The sequence below is a fragment of the Molossus molossus genome, unplaced genomic scaffold (assembly GCF_014108415.1).
Source record: "Molossus molossus isolate mMolMol1 unplaced genomic scaffold, mMolMol1.p scaffold_m16_p_10, whole genome shotgun sequence".
Lineage (NCBI taxonomy): Eukaryota > Metazoa > Chordata > Mammalia > Chiroptera > Molossidae > Molossus > Molossus molossus.
The window spans coordinates 81,655,055-81,669,120 of record NW_023425345.1 but is presented as its reverse complement, the minus strand read 5'-3'; the positions used below and the strand labels follow the sequence as shown (position 1 = coordinate 81,669,120).

The 14,066-nt window shown below is 35.2% G+C and overlaps 1 protein-coding gene across 1 annotated transcript in view; it reads right to left on the bottom strand.

Moving 5' to 3' along the window:
* LRRIQ1 (leucine rich repeats and IQ motif containing 1) overlaps positions 1–14,066 on the bottom strand; it is a 201,070-nt gene that overhangs the window by 186,166 nt on the left and 838 nt on the right. The window contains exons 2-5 of the mRNA XM_036252998.1: positions 13,284–13,395; positions 9,238–9,329; positions 1,912–2,026; positions 1,189–1,412 (exon numbers count right to left, since the gene is read on the bottom strand). Of these exons, the coding sequence (XP_036108891.1) occupies positions 1,189–1,412; positions 1,912–2,026; positions 9,238–9,329; positions 13,284–13,395 (543 nt within the window). The remainder of the gene's footprint in view (positions 1–1,188; positions 1,413–1,911; positions 2,027–9,237; positions 9,330–13,283; positions 13,396–14,066) is intronic.

Genomic DNA, 14,066 nt, shown 5'->3' with positions numbered 1-14,066 from the left:
AAGAAGTTGGTAATTGATACAAACATGTTATGTAAGTATATGCAAATGATGAGGAGAGAGCAGTTGGGTAGAACACATGGGAAGAGATTTACAATAGCAGTTTGAGGAACAGAAGAGGACTGCTAACAAGGGGCACAGAAAATAACTACTAAAAGGAAGTAAATCACATATTTAAAGCCCATAATCACAAAATTACGGAATGGCCCTATTGGAAGCGTTTTAAGCCCTAAGGTATAACAAAGTACATATTTAGGAATTCACTAAACTTACTAATATTATTTTTTAAATCATAATTCTATGACGGAAATGATAATATTAACCTTATTTAGTTTGTTAGGGAAAAAAAAAAAAGGCCAAAGTGGTTCTACATTATTACAATTATTTTTCATTTGCTTATTTTCTATAAAATCAGGAAATGCAATGTGGTCAACATGGAAGACTATAATACCTTGACTTGCCTAGAAGACCACATGCTAATTTTTCTATATGAAACATTCAAATCTAGCAAGTTCTAGGTAATATGTAAATCAACATTAGTAATGTAAGACAGAGAAGTCAGTCCAGCCTGTTTTCTAGACATTCTACAGATCATGATAGCCCACAGGTAGGGGCCTAAAAACCTACCAGGTTCTCAATATACCACTGCAATGACTTGAGGTGAGGTTGGGAGAAAAACTGAAATGATGACAACACAAAGGTCTTCCATAGCAAAAAATTTCTAGTCCAAGGACTTAGCTCAGTTATGGAGATGAAGCACAAACTATCATCTACATGGTTGAACCTCTTCAATCAAGTTGTTTTACTTAATTGCTATATATTAGACTACATAGCAAGGACATTGCTTGATCAAGGAAATTCTGTTGCCTTTTCCTATTATTAGAAGAGTATAAAAAAACAACAGTTTATGTTGAAACACCAGCCTTTCTACGACTATCTTTGAAACTTCAAAGACTCTAGGGGCTACCGTGATCCAAAGCAGTATCTGAAATTCCAAAATATTTCAATAAAACCTAATCAAGTAATTAATATTAAATAGTATTAACCCAGTCAACTGTTTCTATTATCAGTAATAATTAAAAGCCATACAGAGCTCAATCCACACTGTAATCCAAAACAGCAATACTCTTCAGAAGTAGCTACTAATTTAAAAAAAAAAAGTATGAGATACATAAACAAACAAAAAACAACCTTTCGAATATTCTCTAATTTCTTCTTTTCAATTTCAAATTGTTTCATCCAGCAATGTCTTTTTTCTTCTTCTTCTTGAAATTGCTTTTCTTCTCTATTCCTCTGAGTTTTGAGAATTTCTTTCTCTTGCTCTTCTAGTTCTTTTTGTTTATTTTGCCAAGCCTCAAAAGATTGCCTACATTTTTCTTCCACTTCACAGTATCCAAAATTTATTTCACCATCATCTGCAGTCATAAAGGGAAATAATACTACTTTTAAGATCAAACTTGTCTAAAACAATCCAATGTAAAATATAAAAGTAATTTTGAAAAGAAAAAATCATTTCAACATATTACCAAAGAAAAAGTGATAAAATACATTCTTGAATATACATGAAAATTCCACTGCAGTCAATTAAGAAAACATATAACTTGCCTTAAACTACTCCACAAAACATTCTAAAATTATGATGTGTTTGAGTGTGCTCATGTGTAGTTAAGGTATACTTAAGAAATTCAGGTATGTTTATTGCAGTCAGCTATAAGTGTAGAAAAATTATAAATATGTTTAAATGAAGTTAATTTAAGAGTCATAAAACTATGAGAGTATGTAATTAAATAAGTATACTGAATGCATTATACCTGATTGTATTTTTCTAATTATCAAAAGAAAAAACTCCAAATTTTCTCAGAGAACTATGATCAGGTAAAATTATCAAAAATATCATTGAGCAGTTTAGTCTACCTGGCAAAACATGTTCATCCACATGTTCATGGGGACCAAGCTCTGTAACAGAATCAGGACGGTCACAGCGAGTTTTACTTCTCAGAAATTCTTCTTTTTCTATTTCAGATAATATCTAAGAGGTTACAAGAGAACCAATGATTAAAAAAAAAAAAAAAATAGAGCATAAATCTATCATTTTAATAATAGAGAAAATATATGTATACATGTAGCTACAATGTTATTTATTTTAAACTCCTCTTAAATATAATTCTATAGCACATTAATAGCATTGTCTTCGTGGTCAATAATGTTTTTCCCCTACATGCTGACTGTATTTTAACCTTATGTTTTTCAGAACTCTAATAACTCTATAATATCAATCCGCAATAATTAAACTGCTTGATAATCATTAAAAATTATTTTTACTATTATTTGTTTTCCTCCTAATACATTTCTATCTTTCTTATCTGTAATGATTTTTTACATATACAAATTGCTAATGTATTCAATGTTTAAAAGCCAGAAATATTATCTACTTTAACATGAATTATACATAAGACATAATTTTGATTAATATTTTTCCATAATAAGATTTCCACCAGACTCCAGATGGGAAAAAATATATATATAGGTTATCTATTCCAGCGAAATAGCAGTATGACAATTCAAAATTAATATTTTAGGTTTTAGTGCTACCAAAACAGCATGTAAGAGAAATACATATAAATAATTTTCATATTGTTTTAGATATCTCAGGGAGCACAACTAGGTTAGGTAAAATGAGTTAAAAATGAATCCAAGATAATAAACCTATAGAAAAGATTTGTGGGGGAGAAAAAAATGGCGGCGGAGTGAATGGAGCTACACAGACCATCTCCCAGGACCAACCTGGAATTACAATGAAAATAAAGACAAATCATCAGGAAGGGGCAACCGAAAGGCAGTGTGGAGGACCACATAACCAGGGACACTGACTCAATCCTGGTAGGCTTGTGAGGACGCGAGAGGGGGCCGGGAGCCCACGGTCCACAGAGGCCTGGGCTGGAACCAGTGGACTCGGCTGGAAGCTGCGCCCGTGGCTGGGTCCTGTGGCCTCGGCTCAGACCAGCAGCCGCCTCGGATGGGTCCTGCGACCTCGGTTGAGTGCTACGGCCACCTCAGCTGGGTCCTGCGAACTCGGCTGGGTGCTACGCCCTTGGCTGTAGCTGCAGCCTCGGCAGTCCTTAGCTGGGAGCAGCGCCCTCGGGTTAAAGTCCCAGACAGCTCCAGGACAGAGGCTAAATTGGCAGCAGCCACTCACCTTGGGCTCCAGCAGAGGGAAGGCAGACTGGACTGGAACTGTGTGGGGACACTTGGGATTTGGAGGGTGCTCAGAGCTTGTGCTGAGTGCAGCCACGCAGGACTGTAGTCATCTTACTCCTTCCCAGGGCCCTGGGGAGAGTCGGCAGCCCCTCCCTCAGAAATTAAACCCCACCCGATGGCCAGTGAAATGATAATTGAGGTCCATTAACAACCAGCATCTGCCCCACACGGGAAATCCTCTTACACTGAGCACCTGAGGGAGTTTTTCAGTCAACTCAGCAACCAAGGTTCTTCAGGTGACCACTACTAATAGCCTCCAGGCAAAAAAGCTAGAGTATAACCACCATTCCCTGGGCTAGCAACTCTAACCAGGAAAGTAAGACTTGACAGTGGTGTTTAAAGTGGGTTCTCCCTGCCTCATCCAAACCCAGGAGAGGGAGCCACAAACAGCAGAACACCAACACCCACAGGGAAAATTTGCAGACTCCAAAGCCCACTGTGATAGACAAAATTGTGAAAAACAGAAACAAAAGCCAAATGAAAGAACAAGAGACCTCTACCGAAGATGAGATAAATGAGGTACAGTTAAACAAGTTAACAGAACTAGAATTCAGAGCCACGATCTTGAGGAAGCTCAACAGCATGTGTAAGAACATGAGCACCATGAGTAAAGACATAGAAATGTTAAAAATCAACCAGTTGGAAATTACTACCACCAAGAAGAAGTGAAGAATGACATATCAGAAATGAAAAACACATTGGAAGGTCTAAAAAGCAGAGTAGAGGAAGCTGAGGATCGGATCAGTGAATTAGAAGACAGGGTAGAAAAAAAGTCAACCAATCAGAAAACCAAAAGGAAAAAACGATTAAAAAACAGAAAGACAGCTTAAGAGAATTGTGGGACAACTGGAAACGGAATAATATTCGCATCATAGGCGCCCCCGAAGAAGAAGAAAATGAGCAAGGGTTAGAGAATGTATTCAAAGAAATAGTGACAAAAAGCTTCCCTAATTTGGTGAAGGAAGAAGGCATTCAAGTTCAAGAAGCACAGAGAGCCCCAAGTAAGAATAACCCAAACAGGCCCACACCAAGACACACAGTAATCAAACTGCCAAAAATGAAAGACAAAGAGAGAATCCTAAAATCAGCAAGAGATAAGCAACATGTTACCTACAAAGGAAATCCCATAAGGCTCTCAGCTGACTTCTCACAAGAAACACTACAGGCCAGAAGGGAATGGCATGAAGTAATCAAGGTCATGAAAAACAAGGATCTGAATCCAAGACTACTCTATCCAGCAAGGCTATCATTCAAAATAGAAGCTCAAATAAAGAGCTTCCCAGACAAAAAAGAAGACTAAGGGAATACATTAGCACCAAACCAGCACTGCAAGAAATGTTAAAAGGATTGCTGTAATTAGCAGGAGAAATAGGAAGAAAAATAGAACCACACTAAACAAAAATGGCAATAAATAAGTACATATCAATAATCACCTTAAATGTAAATGGACTGAATGCTCCCATAAAAAGACACAGAGTAACTGATTGGATAAGAAAGCATGATTCATCTATATGGTGTTTACAAGAGACCCACCTCACAACAAAAGACTCACATAGGCTGAAAGTGAAGGGATGGAAAAAAATCTTCCAAGCAAACGGAAAGGAAAAAAAAGCTGGGGTAGCAATACTCATATCTGATAAAATAGACTTCAAAATGAGGACCATAACTGGAGACAAAGAAGGCCACTACATAATATTGAAAGGATCTATCCAACAGGAAGATATAACCTTGGTAAGCATATATGCACCCAATATAGGAGCACCAACATATATTAAAAATCTTCTGGAGGACATCAAAGGAGAAATCGACAGCAATACAACCATAGCAGGGGACTTCAACACCCCGCTGACATCACTGGATAGATCCTCTAGACAAAAAATTAGCAAGGAAACAGAGACTCTAAATGAAGCACAAGACCAAATGGATTTAATAGATATCTACAGAGAATTACACCCCAAAACTACAGAATTCACATTCTTCTCAAGTGCACATGGGACATTCTCAAAGATAGACCACATGTTAGGGCACAAACTAAGTCTCTACAAGTTCAAGAAGACTGAAATCATATCAAGCATCTTCTCAGATCGCAATGGCATGAAAATAGAAATCAACTACGAGAAGAATATACAAAGACATTTGAACACATGGAAGCTAAATAGCATGTTATTAAACAATGAATGGGCTACCGAGGAGATCAAGGAAGTAATTAAAAACTTCCTGGAAACCAATGAAAATGAAGACACAACAACACAAAATCTATGGGATGCAGCGAAAGCAGTTCTGAGAAGGAAGTTCATAGCACTACAGGCCTACCTCAAAAAACAAGAAAAATCTCTAATAGACTATCTAACCTCACAATTTAAGAACTAGAGAGCAAACAAAAAGAAACCCCAGAGCAAGTAGAAGGAAGGAAATAGTAAAGATCAGAGCAGAAATAAACAACATAGAGACCAAAAAAAAAAAAAACAATTCAAAAGATCAATGAAACAAAGAGTTGGTTTTCTAAAAGATAAACAAGATTGATGGACCCTTAGCTAGACTCGGTAAGAAACAAAGAGAGAGAACCCAAATACACAAAATCAGAAATGAAAGAGGAGAAGTAACAACTGACACCACAGAAATACAAAAGATCGTCAACAACTACTACGAACAATTATATGGCAAAAAAATTCAACAATCTAAGCGAAATGGACAAATTTCTAGAAACACAGAGTCTCCCAAAACTGGACCAGGAAGAGAAAGAAAACTTGAACAGACCAATAACAACAGAAGAAATTGAAGAAGTAATCAAGACTCTCCCAGCAAACAAAAGCCCAGGCCTGGATGTCTTCACGGGGGAGTTTTACCAAACATTCAAAGAAGAACTAACACCCATTCTCCTCAAACTATTTCAAAAAATTTAAGAAGAAACTTCCAAACTCATTTTATGAGGCTAGCATAATTCTAATTCCAAAACCAGAAAAAGACACTACAAAGAAAGAAAACTATAGGCCAATATCCCTGATGAGCATAGACGCCAAAATCCTGAACAAAATACTAGCAAATCGGATCCAGCAATACACCAAAAAGATTATCCACCATGACCAAGTGGGATTCATCCCAGGGATGCAAGGCTGGTACAATATTTGCAAATCAATAAACGTGATACACCACATAAATGAGGAATAAAAACCACATGATCATATCAATAGATGCCAAAAAAGCCTTCGACAAAATCCAGCATCCATTTCTGATCAAAACGCTCAGCAATGGGGAAATAGAGGGATCATATCTCAACATGATAAAGGCCATATATGAAAGACCTACAGCCAACATCATACTCAATGGGCAAAAACTAAAAGCATTTTCCTTAAGATCAGGAACAAGGCAAGGATGCCCTCTTTCACCACTCTTATTTAACATAGTACTGGAAGTCTTAGCCACAGCAATCAGACAGGAAGAAAAAATAAAAGGGATCCAAATTGGAAAGGAGGAAGTGAAACTATCATTATTTGCAGATGACATGATACTATACATAGAAAACCCCAAAGACTCCATCAAAATTTTACTAGACTTAATAAATGAATTTGGAAAAGTAGCACGATACAAAATTAACGTCAAGAAATCGATGGCATTCTTATACACCAATGATGAACTCACAGAAAGAGAAACTAAGAAAAAAATCCCATTCACCATTGCGGCAAAAAAATTAAGATACCTAGGAATAAATTCAAACAAAGAAATAAAGGACCTATTCACAGAAAACTACAGGTCATTGAAAAAAGAAATAAAGGAAGATATAAAAACGTGGAAGCACATATCCTGTTCATGGATTGGAAGAATTAACATCATTAAAATGTCCATATTACCCAAAGCCATCTATAGATTCAATGCAATCCCCATAAAAATACCAATGGCATACTTCACAGAATTAGAATAAGTACTTCAAAAGTTCATATGGAACCAAAAAAAGACCTCGAATAGCCACAGCAATTTTGAAAAAGAAGAACAAAGTTGGAGGGATCATATAACCAGATTTCAGCTTATACTACAAAACCACTGTAATCAAAACAGCCTGGTACTGGCACAAGAACAGGCATATAGACCAGTGGAATAAAACAGAGAACCCAGAAATGGACCCCAGGCAATATGCTCAATTAATATTTGACAAAGGTGGCTAGAGCATACAATGGAGTAAGGACAGCCTCTTTAATAAATGGTGCTGGGAAAATTGGACAGCTACATGCAGAAAAATGAAACTAGACCATCAACTTACACCCTACACAAGAATAAACTCAAAATGGATAAAAGACTTAAATGTGACTCATGAATCCATAAAAATCCTAGAAGAAACTCTAGGCAACAAAATTTCAGACATTATAGCAGCCGAATTTTCATTGATACATCACCTAAGGCAATAGAAACAGAAGAAAATGAACACATGGGACTACCTCAAACTCAAAAGCTTCTGCACAGCGAAAGATACAATCATCAAAATGGAAAGGCTACCCACTGTATGGGAGAACGTAATTGCCAATGATATATCAGATAAGGGGTTAATTTCCAATATATACAGAGAGCTCATACAACTCAACAAAAGGAAGACAAAGAATCCAATTAAAAAATGGGCAGAGGAACTAAATAGGCACCTCTCCAAACAGGACATACAAATGGCTAAGAGACATATGAAGAAATGCTCAACATCACTAATCATCAGAGAGATGCAAATTAAAACAACAATGAGGTATCACCTCACACCTGTCAGAATGGCCGCCATCAACAAATCATCAAACAACAAGTGTTGGCGAGGGTGTGGAGAAAAGGGGACTCTAGTACACTGCTGGTGGGAATGCAGACTGGTGCAGCCACTGTGGAAAACAATATGGTGTTACCTCAAAAAATTAAAAATTGAACTTCCATTTGACCCAGTGATCCCACTTCTAGGAATATACCCTAAGAAGCCTGAAACACCAATCAGAAAGAATATATCTACATCCATGTTTGTAGCAGCACTATTTACAATAGCTAAGATCTAGAAACAGCACAAGTGTCCATCAGTAGACGAATGGATAAAAAAGCAGTGGTACATATACACAATGGAGTACTACACAGCTGTAAGAAAGATAGATCTCTTATCCTTTGAGACGACATGGAGGGACCTGGAAAGTATCATCCTAAGTGAAACACGCCAAACAGAGAAAGACAAGTATCATATGATCTCACTTATTTGTGGAATATAATGAACATAACAGTCTGAGGAATGGGGTAGTCCCAGAGACGTGGAAGTGGGGTAGAGACTGACAATCCCCAGAGGAGGGGGTGGTGGGGGAGAGATAAACCACAGAACTTATATGCATGTATGCATAAACAATGGACATGGAAAACAAAGCTGGGGACAGGGCAGGGAGGGAGGGGGAGGGGGTAATCAGTGGGAGAAAAAGGAGAAACATCTGTAACAAAAATTAATTAATAAAAAAAAAAAGAAAGAAAAAAAAAAAGAAAAGATTTGTGCGAGTTTTAACCTAAAATGCTAACTCTCCTTTACTGTTATTTTTAGAGATGATTAATTATATCTTTAAAGAAAAATTAACATAAGATGTTCAAAGTTTAAAGTTTCTATACAGTACTTAAAGTCTCTATTGGAACACATTACATTCCTAAGCAAAGTAATAAACACTAGGGTATATTCAATTATTTTTTGTCAGAGTTTTTAGGGAAAAAAGTCACGTAATATTATTCTACTCTTTTATCTACATGTATATTAAATTCTCAAGTACTGATGTTTCAAATTGCTATTTCTTATATTTTTAAAGATTAAAATTTCAGTGGTTTTGTTTTATATGCCAAGGAAAATAAAACCAAAAGTGATATGCTTAAAAATAATTAAATTTTAATTTTTAAACCAGTGAACTTTAAATCGATGAACAATCATCTGATGTAAGAGGGAAAGGTTAATTTCTAACTGCAATGAGGAGTAATTTTAGTTACATGTTGAACATATACCTTTATTAATTGATTTGAATTTTCTTTATATTCAGTTGACAATGGTATCTTTAAATGCATATGATTATTGGAAACTGCTCCATAAGTATAGCCTAGAGAAAGAAAAGATATTATAACTTTAAATAGTAGAATAGGAAGTAACATGTTAAAATTCCAAACCCCTTCATCATCCCGTAAGCTCAAATTCTATCATAGCATATTCTTGATCAGTAATTCAAAACAACAGAAAAACAATAAAGTTAATAAAGAACAGAAGAAATCTGCAATTTTTATTCTAGAAATGTAACAAATTTTTATATCATTAATTCCTAAAATTTATCCTACACAAAATAATACACAAAATAATGTTTTAAAAAATATTTTAATAACATCTTGCTTAGAAACCAATAGAAGTTTAATTCTACTTGCTACAACTAGCAATATAATCTTATATAAGATATTGAAACCACTTCAAAAAAAAAGTATTACTTTAAAAGATTATAATTACTGACGTGAATAAAGTGAACTTTCTTAATTGTATGAATTTTTCTTGAATTTTATCAAGTTTTTTTATTATTATCTGCGTAGATGTAGTTATGTTTCTTTCCTTATTCATTTAATGTGTTATATCATGGTAAAGTTTCATCATGGTAAACTATGTTTAAAGAGGACCATTATTCTGGTTAACTGACCATTCACAAATATTTTAACAGGTATAAATTTCTGTCTTCAACAACTATTCACAATCCTTCTGGCATGTTTTCCTATGTGAGAGGCTGTAAAGCAAAAAATAACATTCTCCAGATTCCTTTGAAGCTAGGTCTCTAAGGGTGATTTAGGTTCTACCAATTGATATATTTGTGTAAGTTTTTACTTTTATAAAAATATTATGTGTGAAGAGATGCAGAGAGCTATATTTTACCATTTTTTGGCCCAGACCATGATAGATAGAGGAAGCTTTGGTTTGTAGATGGGAGTGTAGAGGATAAATGTCTCTGAATCTTAATTATATCAGACAGCAGCTCCTGTAGCAGACAGGTTCTACAGCATACGTGTATGTGTGTTTTGTACACACTGGATGTTCAATCTACAGTCTGTTTCTTCAGTTCTATTTACAATCTGTTATTTATTGTAGTAGCTCCAAAGATTTCTCTCCCACATTTCTGGTATGCACACCCTGCATAGTTCCCTCCTGCACAGAACCTAGGCTTATCCTTGATAACCATTAGGATACGGTCGAAATTGATGTTGCATGACTTCTGAGAATAGGTCATAAGAAGCCTTACAAGGTTCACCTTGGTCTCTTGGCATTTTGTTCATAGGATGCTCCTTCTCACTATGCAGCTACCATGTAGGCCATAGGGAGAGATCATATGTAGGTGTCTCTGGATGACAATACCAACTGAACTCCCAGCCAACAATTAGCATCAACTGCCAAAGATCTGAGTGAGCCATCTTGGAAGTACAATCCAGTAAAGACTTCAGATGACTGCATCCTTAATCAACATCTGACTCCAAATGCACAAGAACTCCAAGCAAGAACTGCTCGGCTAAGCCCAGTCAACCCACAGAATTATAAAAGACAGTAAGAAATTGTTCTTTTAAACTACCGATTTTGTTTTGCAGCAATAAGTAACCAGAACATCTACCCAACCCCTAAAGACAAACACAAAAACAGAAACCCTCCAAAACCTACTACTTAAAATGGTTCTGATGTCTACAACTAGGAGCCCTAATTAATACATCTATATTCATAAATGAAATTAACCTCTGGCTTCTGCTGTGTGTGTTATGTCTACACAATTTTATTTTTTAAATATGCAGATTTTATAACTGAATTATTATATAGCCTGCAGATTTTTGCTCCTTGATGGATTGTAAGAATTCAATTACAAAATCATTCCCAGTTTCTAACAAATCCCTTTCCACCTGCTTGCCAGAATATTGATTTAATAATGTTTTTCATTTTTATCAATCAGTTTTGATAATTTAAATTTTCTTAGAAAATTATTCTACTCACTGAGACTATTAAACCTATTTGACTAGAGCTGTACAGGGGATCTTCTGGTAGTTTTCTCAACCACTGCCATAATTGTAGTTATATAACCTTTCTTGTAACTAATTTTCTATAATTGTTACCTTTAACTTTTTCCATAATTAAGCTATATCATTACCAATATACTTATATTTTCATTGTGTAAACCTTAGTAAAAATAAATAAACATACCATTAAAATCCCCCATAACTCAACTACAAAAAAAAAAAAAAATCACTGCCAAAATTTGAAGCATCTACATGAAGTAAGTCTTTACATATCCATTCACACGGACGCTCAGAACGAAGATCTTGGTGTCCCCTTCTTCTTTCAGATCAATCCATCAATAAATCCTTTTGGTTCTTCTACTTAAAAATGGTTTCTAGAATGTGACTGTTTTCATAATTTATTCTCAAATTACTCTCATCTCTAACCATAGTATTGTAATAGTCCACCATGGTTTAAAAGTGCCCTGTATAATCTGACCCCTTGTATTCTTAGACAACCACAAAGGCTTACTGTTTTTTAAACACATTAGGTCCACTCACTGTGCCTTGGCCTTTACAATTCCTTCTTTCTAGAATACCAGCTTTCCAGATATACTTGTAGCTCATCTTCTCATTCATTAAAATATTCCTGTGGCTTACCTTCTCAGTCATTGCTCAAATACACCTCTCCAGAGGGGCCTTCTCTGACTATCCTATCTCCTCTCTCAGACTCTATCCCCTTATTTTGATTTATTTTCTTCACAGTGGTTATCCCTATTGAATATTACATATTTATTTATTCGCTTATTATTTTATCCTCACACTAGAGCATTAGAACAGTAGAGCAGAACCTTTGCCTATTCTGTTCTCTGCTATATTTTCACTGGCTAGAACAGATACTTTCACACATAATGTTTGTTGAATGAGTATCTATGAATATCCACATTATGATTTATGCTAATATTTGCACAAATGACATTACATTTTATAACAATTTTAATAATATATCATGAATATTTATGTGATTAAATATTTGTCTAAATCACCTTTTTTAATGGGTGTAGGAGTGTTGAACATACCAAGGTCCTGTTGGACATTTAGATAACTGTAATTTTTCATTATTATCCAAGCTAATTGATTGTAGTTAAATCTTTGCTTATTCTATTATACTTAGAATAATTCCAAAAAGCAAATTTGCTCAGTTGAAGGAAATAAATATTGTTAGGATTTGTATATAAATTATATTTTCTCCAAAAGGATATATAAACTGATACCTTAAAAATAGTCCCATTGCCCTGGCCAGTTTGCTCAGTGGTTAGAGCGAGGGCATGTGCCTGGGTTGTAGGTTCTATCCCTGGCCTCAGTATGGGTTATGCAGGAGGTAACCAATTTATGTGTCTCTTTCACATCGATGTTTCTCTCTCTCCCTCTCCCTCCCTTCCATACTATCTAAAAATCAATGGAAAAATATCCTCAAGTGAGGATTAACAAAATTAATTGATTAATTAATTAAATAAAATAGTCCCATGATTAGTTTTCTTTTCTTTTCTTTTTTTTTTTTTACCTTTAATGATTTTAGAGTGAGGGGGAGAGAGAGATAGAAACATCAATGAGAGAGAACATCGATTGGTTGCCTCCTGCATGCCCTCCACTGGGGATTTGGCCCACAACCTGGGCATGTGTCCTGACCGGGAATCGAACCAGCGACCTATTGGTGCATGAGTCAACGCTCAACCATTGAGCCACACCAGCTGGACTAGTCTTTTTTTTTTTTTTTTGCTATAATGTAAAGTACTAGAATGTCAGGCTTTAATTAGGACTGCTTAAGTAAATGTTAGTAACTAGTATTTATTGGAGATATAAGAAAGTTTAGCAAGGAAAACAAATGAACGTGCTGAACAGTCCAATGTACTATAGATATATTAGAGATAAAATATATACATAAAATAAGAGATAAGTACTTCAAGCAGTTTAATTTTCTAAATAACAAATTAATTATACTTACAAAAAAACTTATCTGCCAAGCAGATAAAAACTGTACTTACTTAAAACATCAGTATCTTCCAAGTCCTGAAAAATGAGCTCTTCAGCAGTTTTACTCTTATTTTTTATGATGTTAATACAGTGAAGAACTGACTCAGGTAATTCAACTAAGTCCTGAAATTTTCAATAATAAAAGAAACTATAAAACTGTTTGTTAAAATTATGTATCAAATATTCCCTCCTTCATTCCACACCAGAAATTTGACAAAAATGTCTAAATGAGGGAAAAGGGCTATAAAGAACATAGTTCAAATATATATGGTGAAAACTTGCTTCTCATTTTCAGGTGTTACAAATTATATCTATGATCCTGTTGGATTTCATAATCAAATAATCTCAGGATTTCATGTTTCACTTAAATTAGCTGTGGATAGAAAGACAAAATAATGTAAAAATATTAATTTTTTCATATTAATATAAAGGTTATTAAAATCCTAATTAAAACTTAGAGAATGCCCTGGCCGGTTTGGCTCAGCGGTTGGAGTGTTGGCCTGCGGTCCAGAGAGACCCGGGTTCGGTTCCCGCTAAGGGCGCATGCCTTGGTTGCAGTTTGTCCCCGGCCCTGGTTGGTCATGTGCGTGGCAACCACTCAGATGCGTCCATTTCACATCGATGTTTCTCTCTCTCTTTCTCCCTCCCACTCTATCTGAACAAAAAATGGAAAAATGTCCTCAGGTGAGGATTAAAAAAAAAAAAAACTTAGAGTATAATTATTTTTTGAAACTTGACAAATGAGATTATTTTGGAAAAAACTTAGTCGAGTTTTTTGCTTAAACAGCAAAATA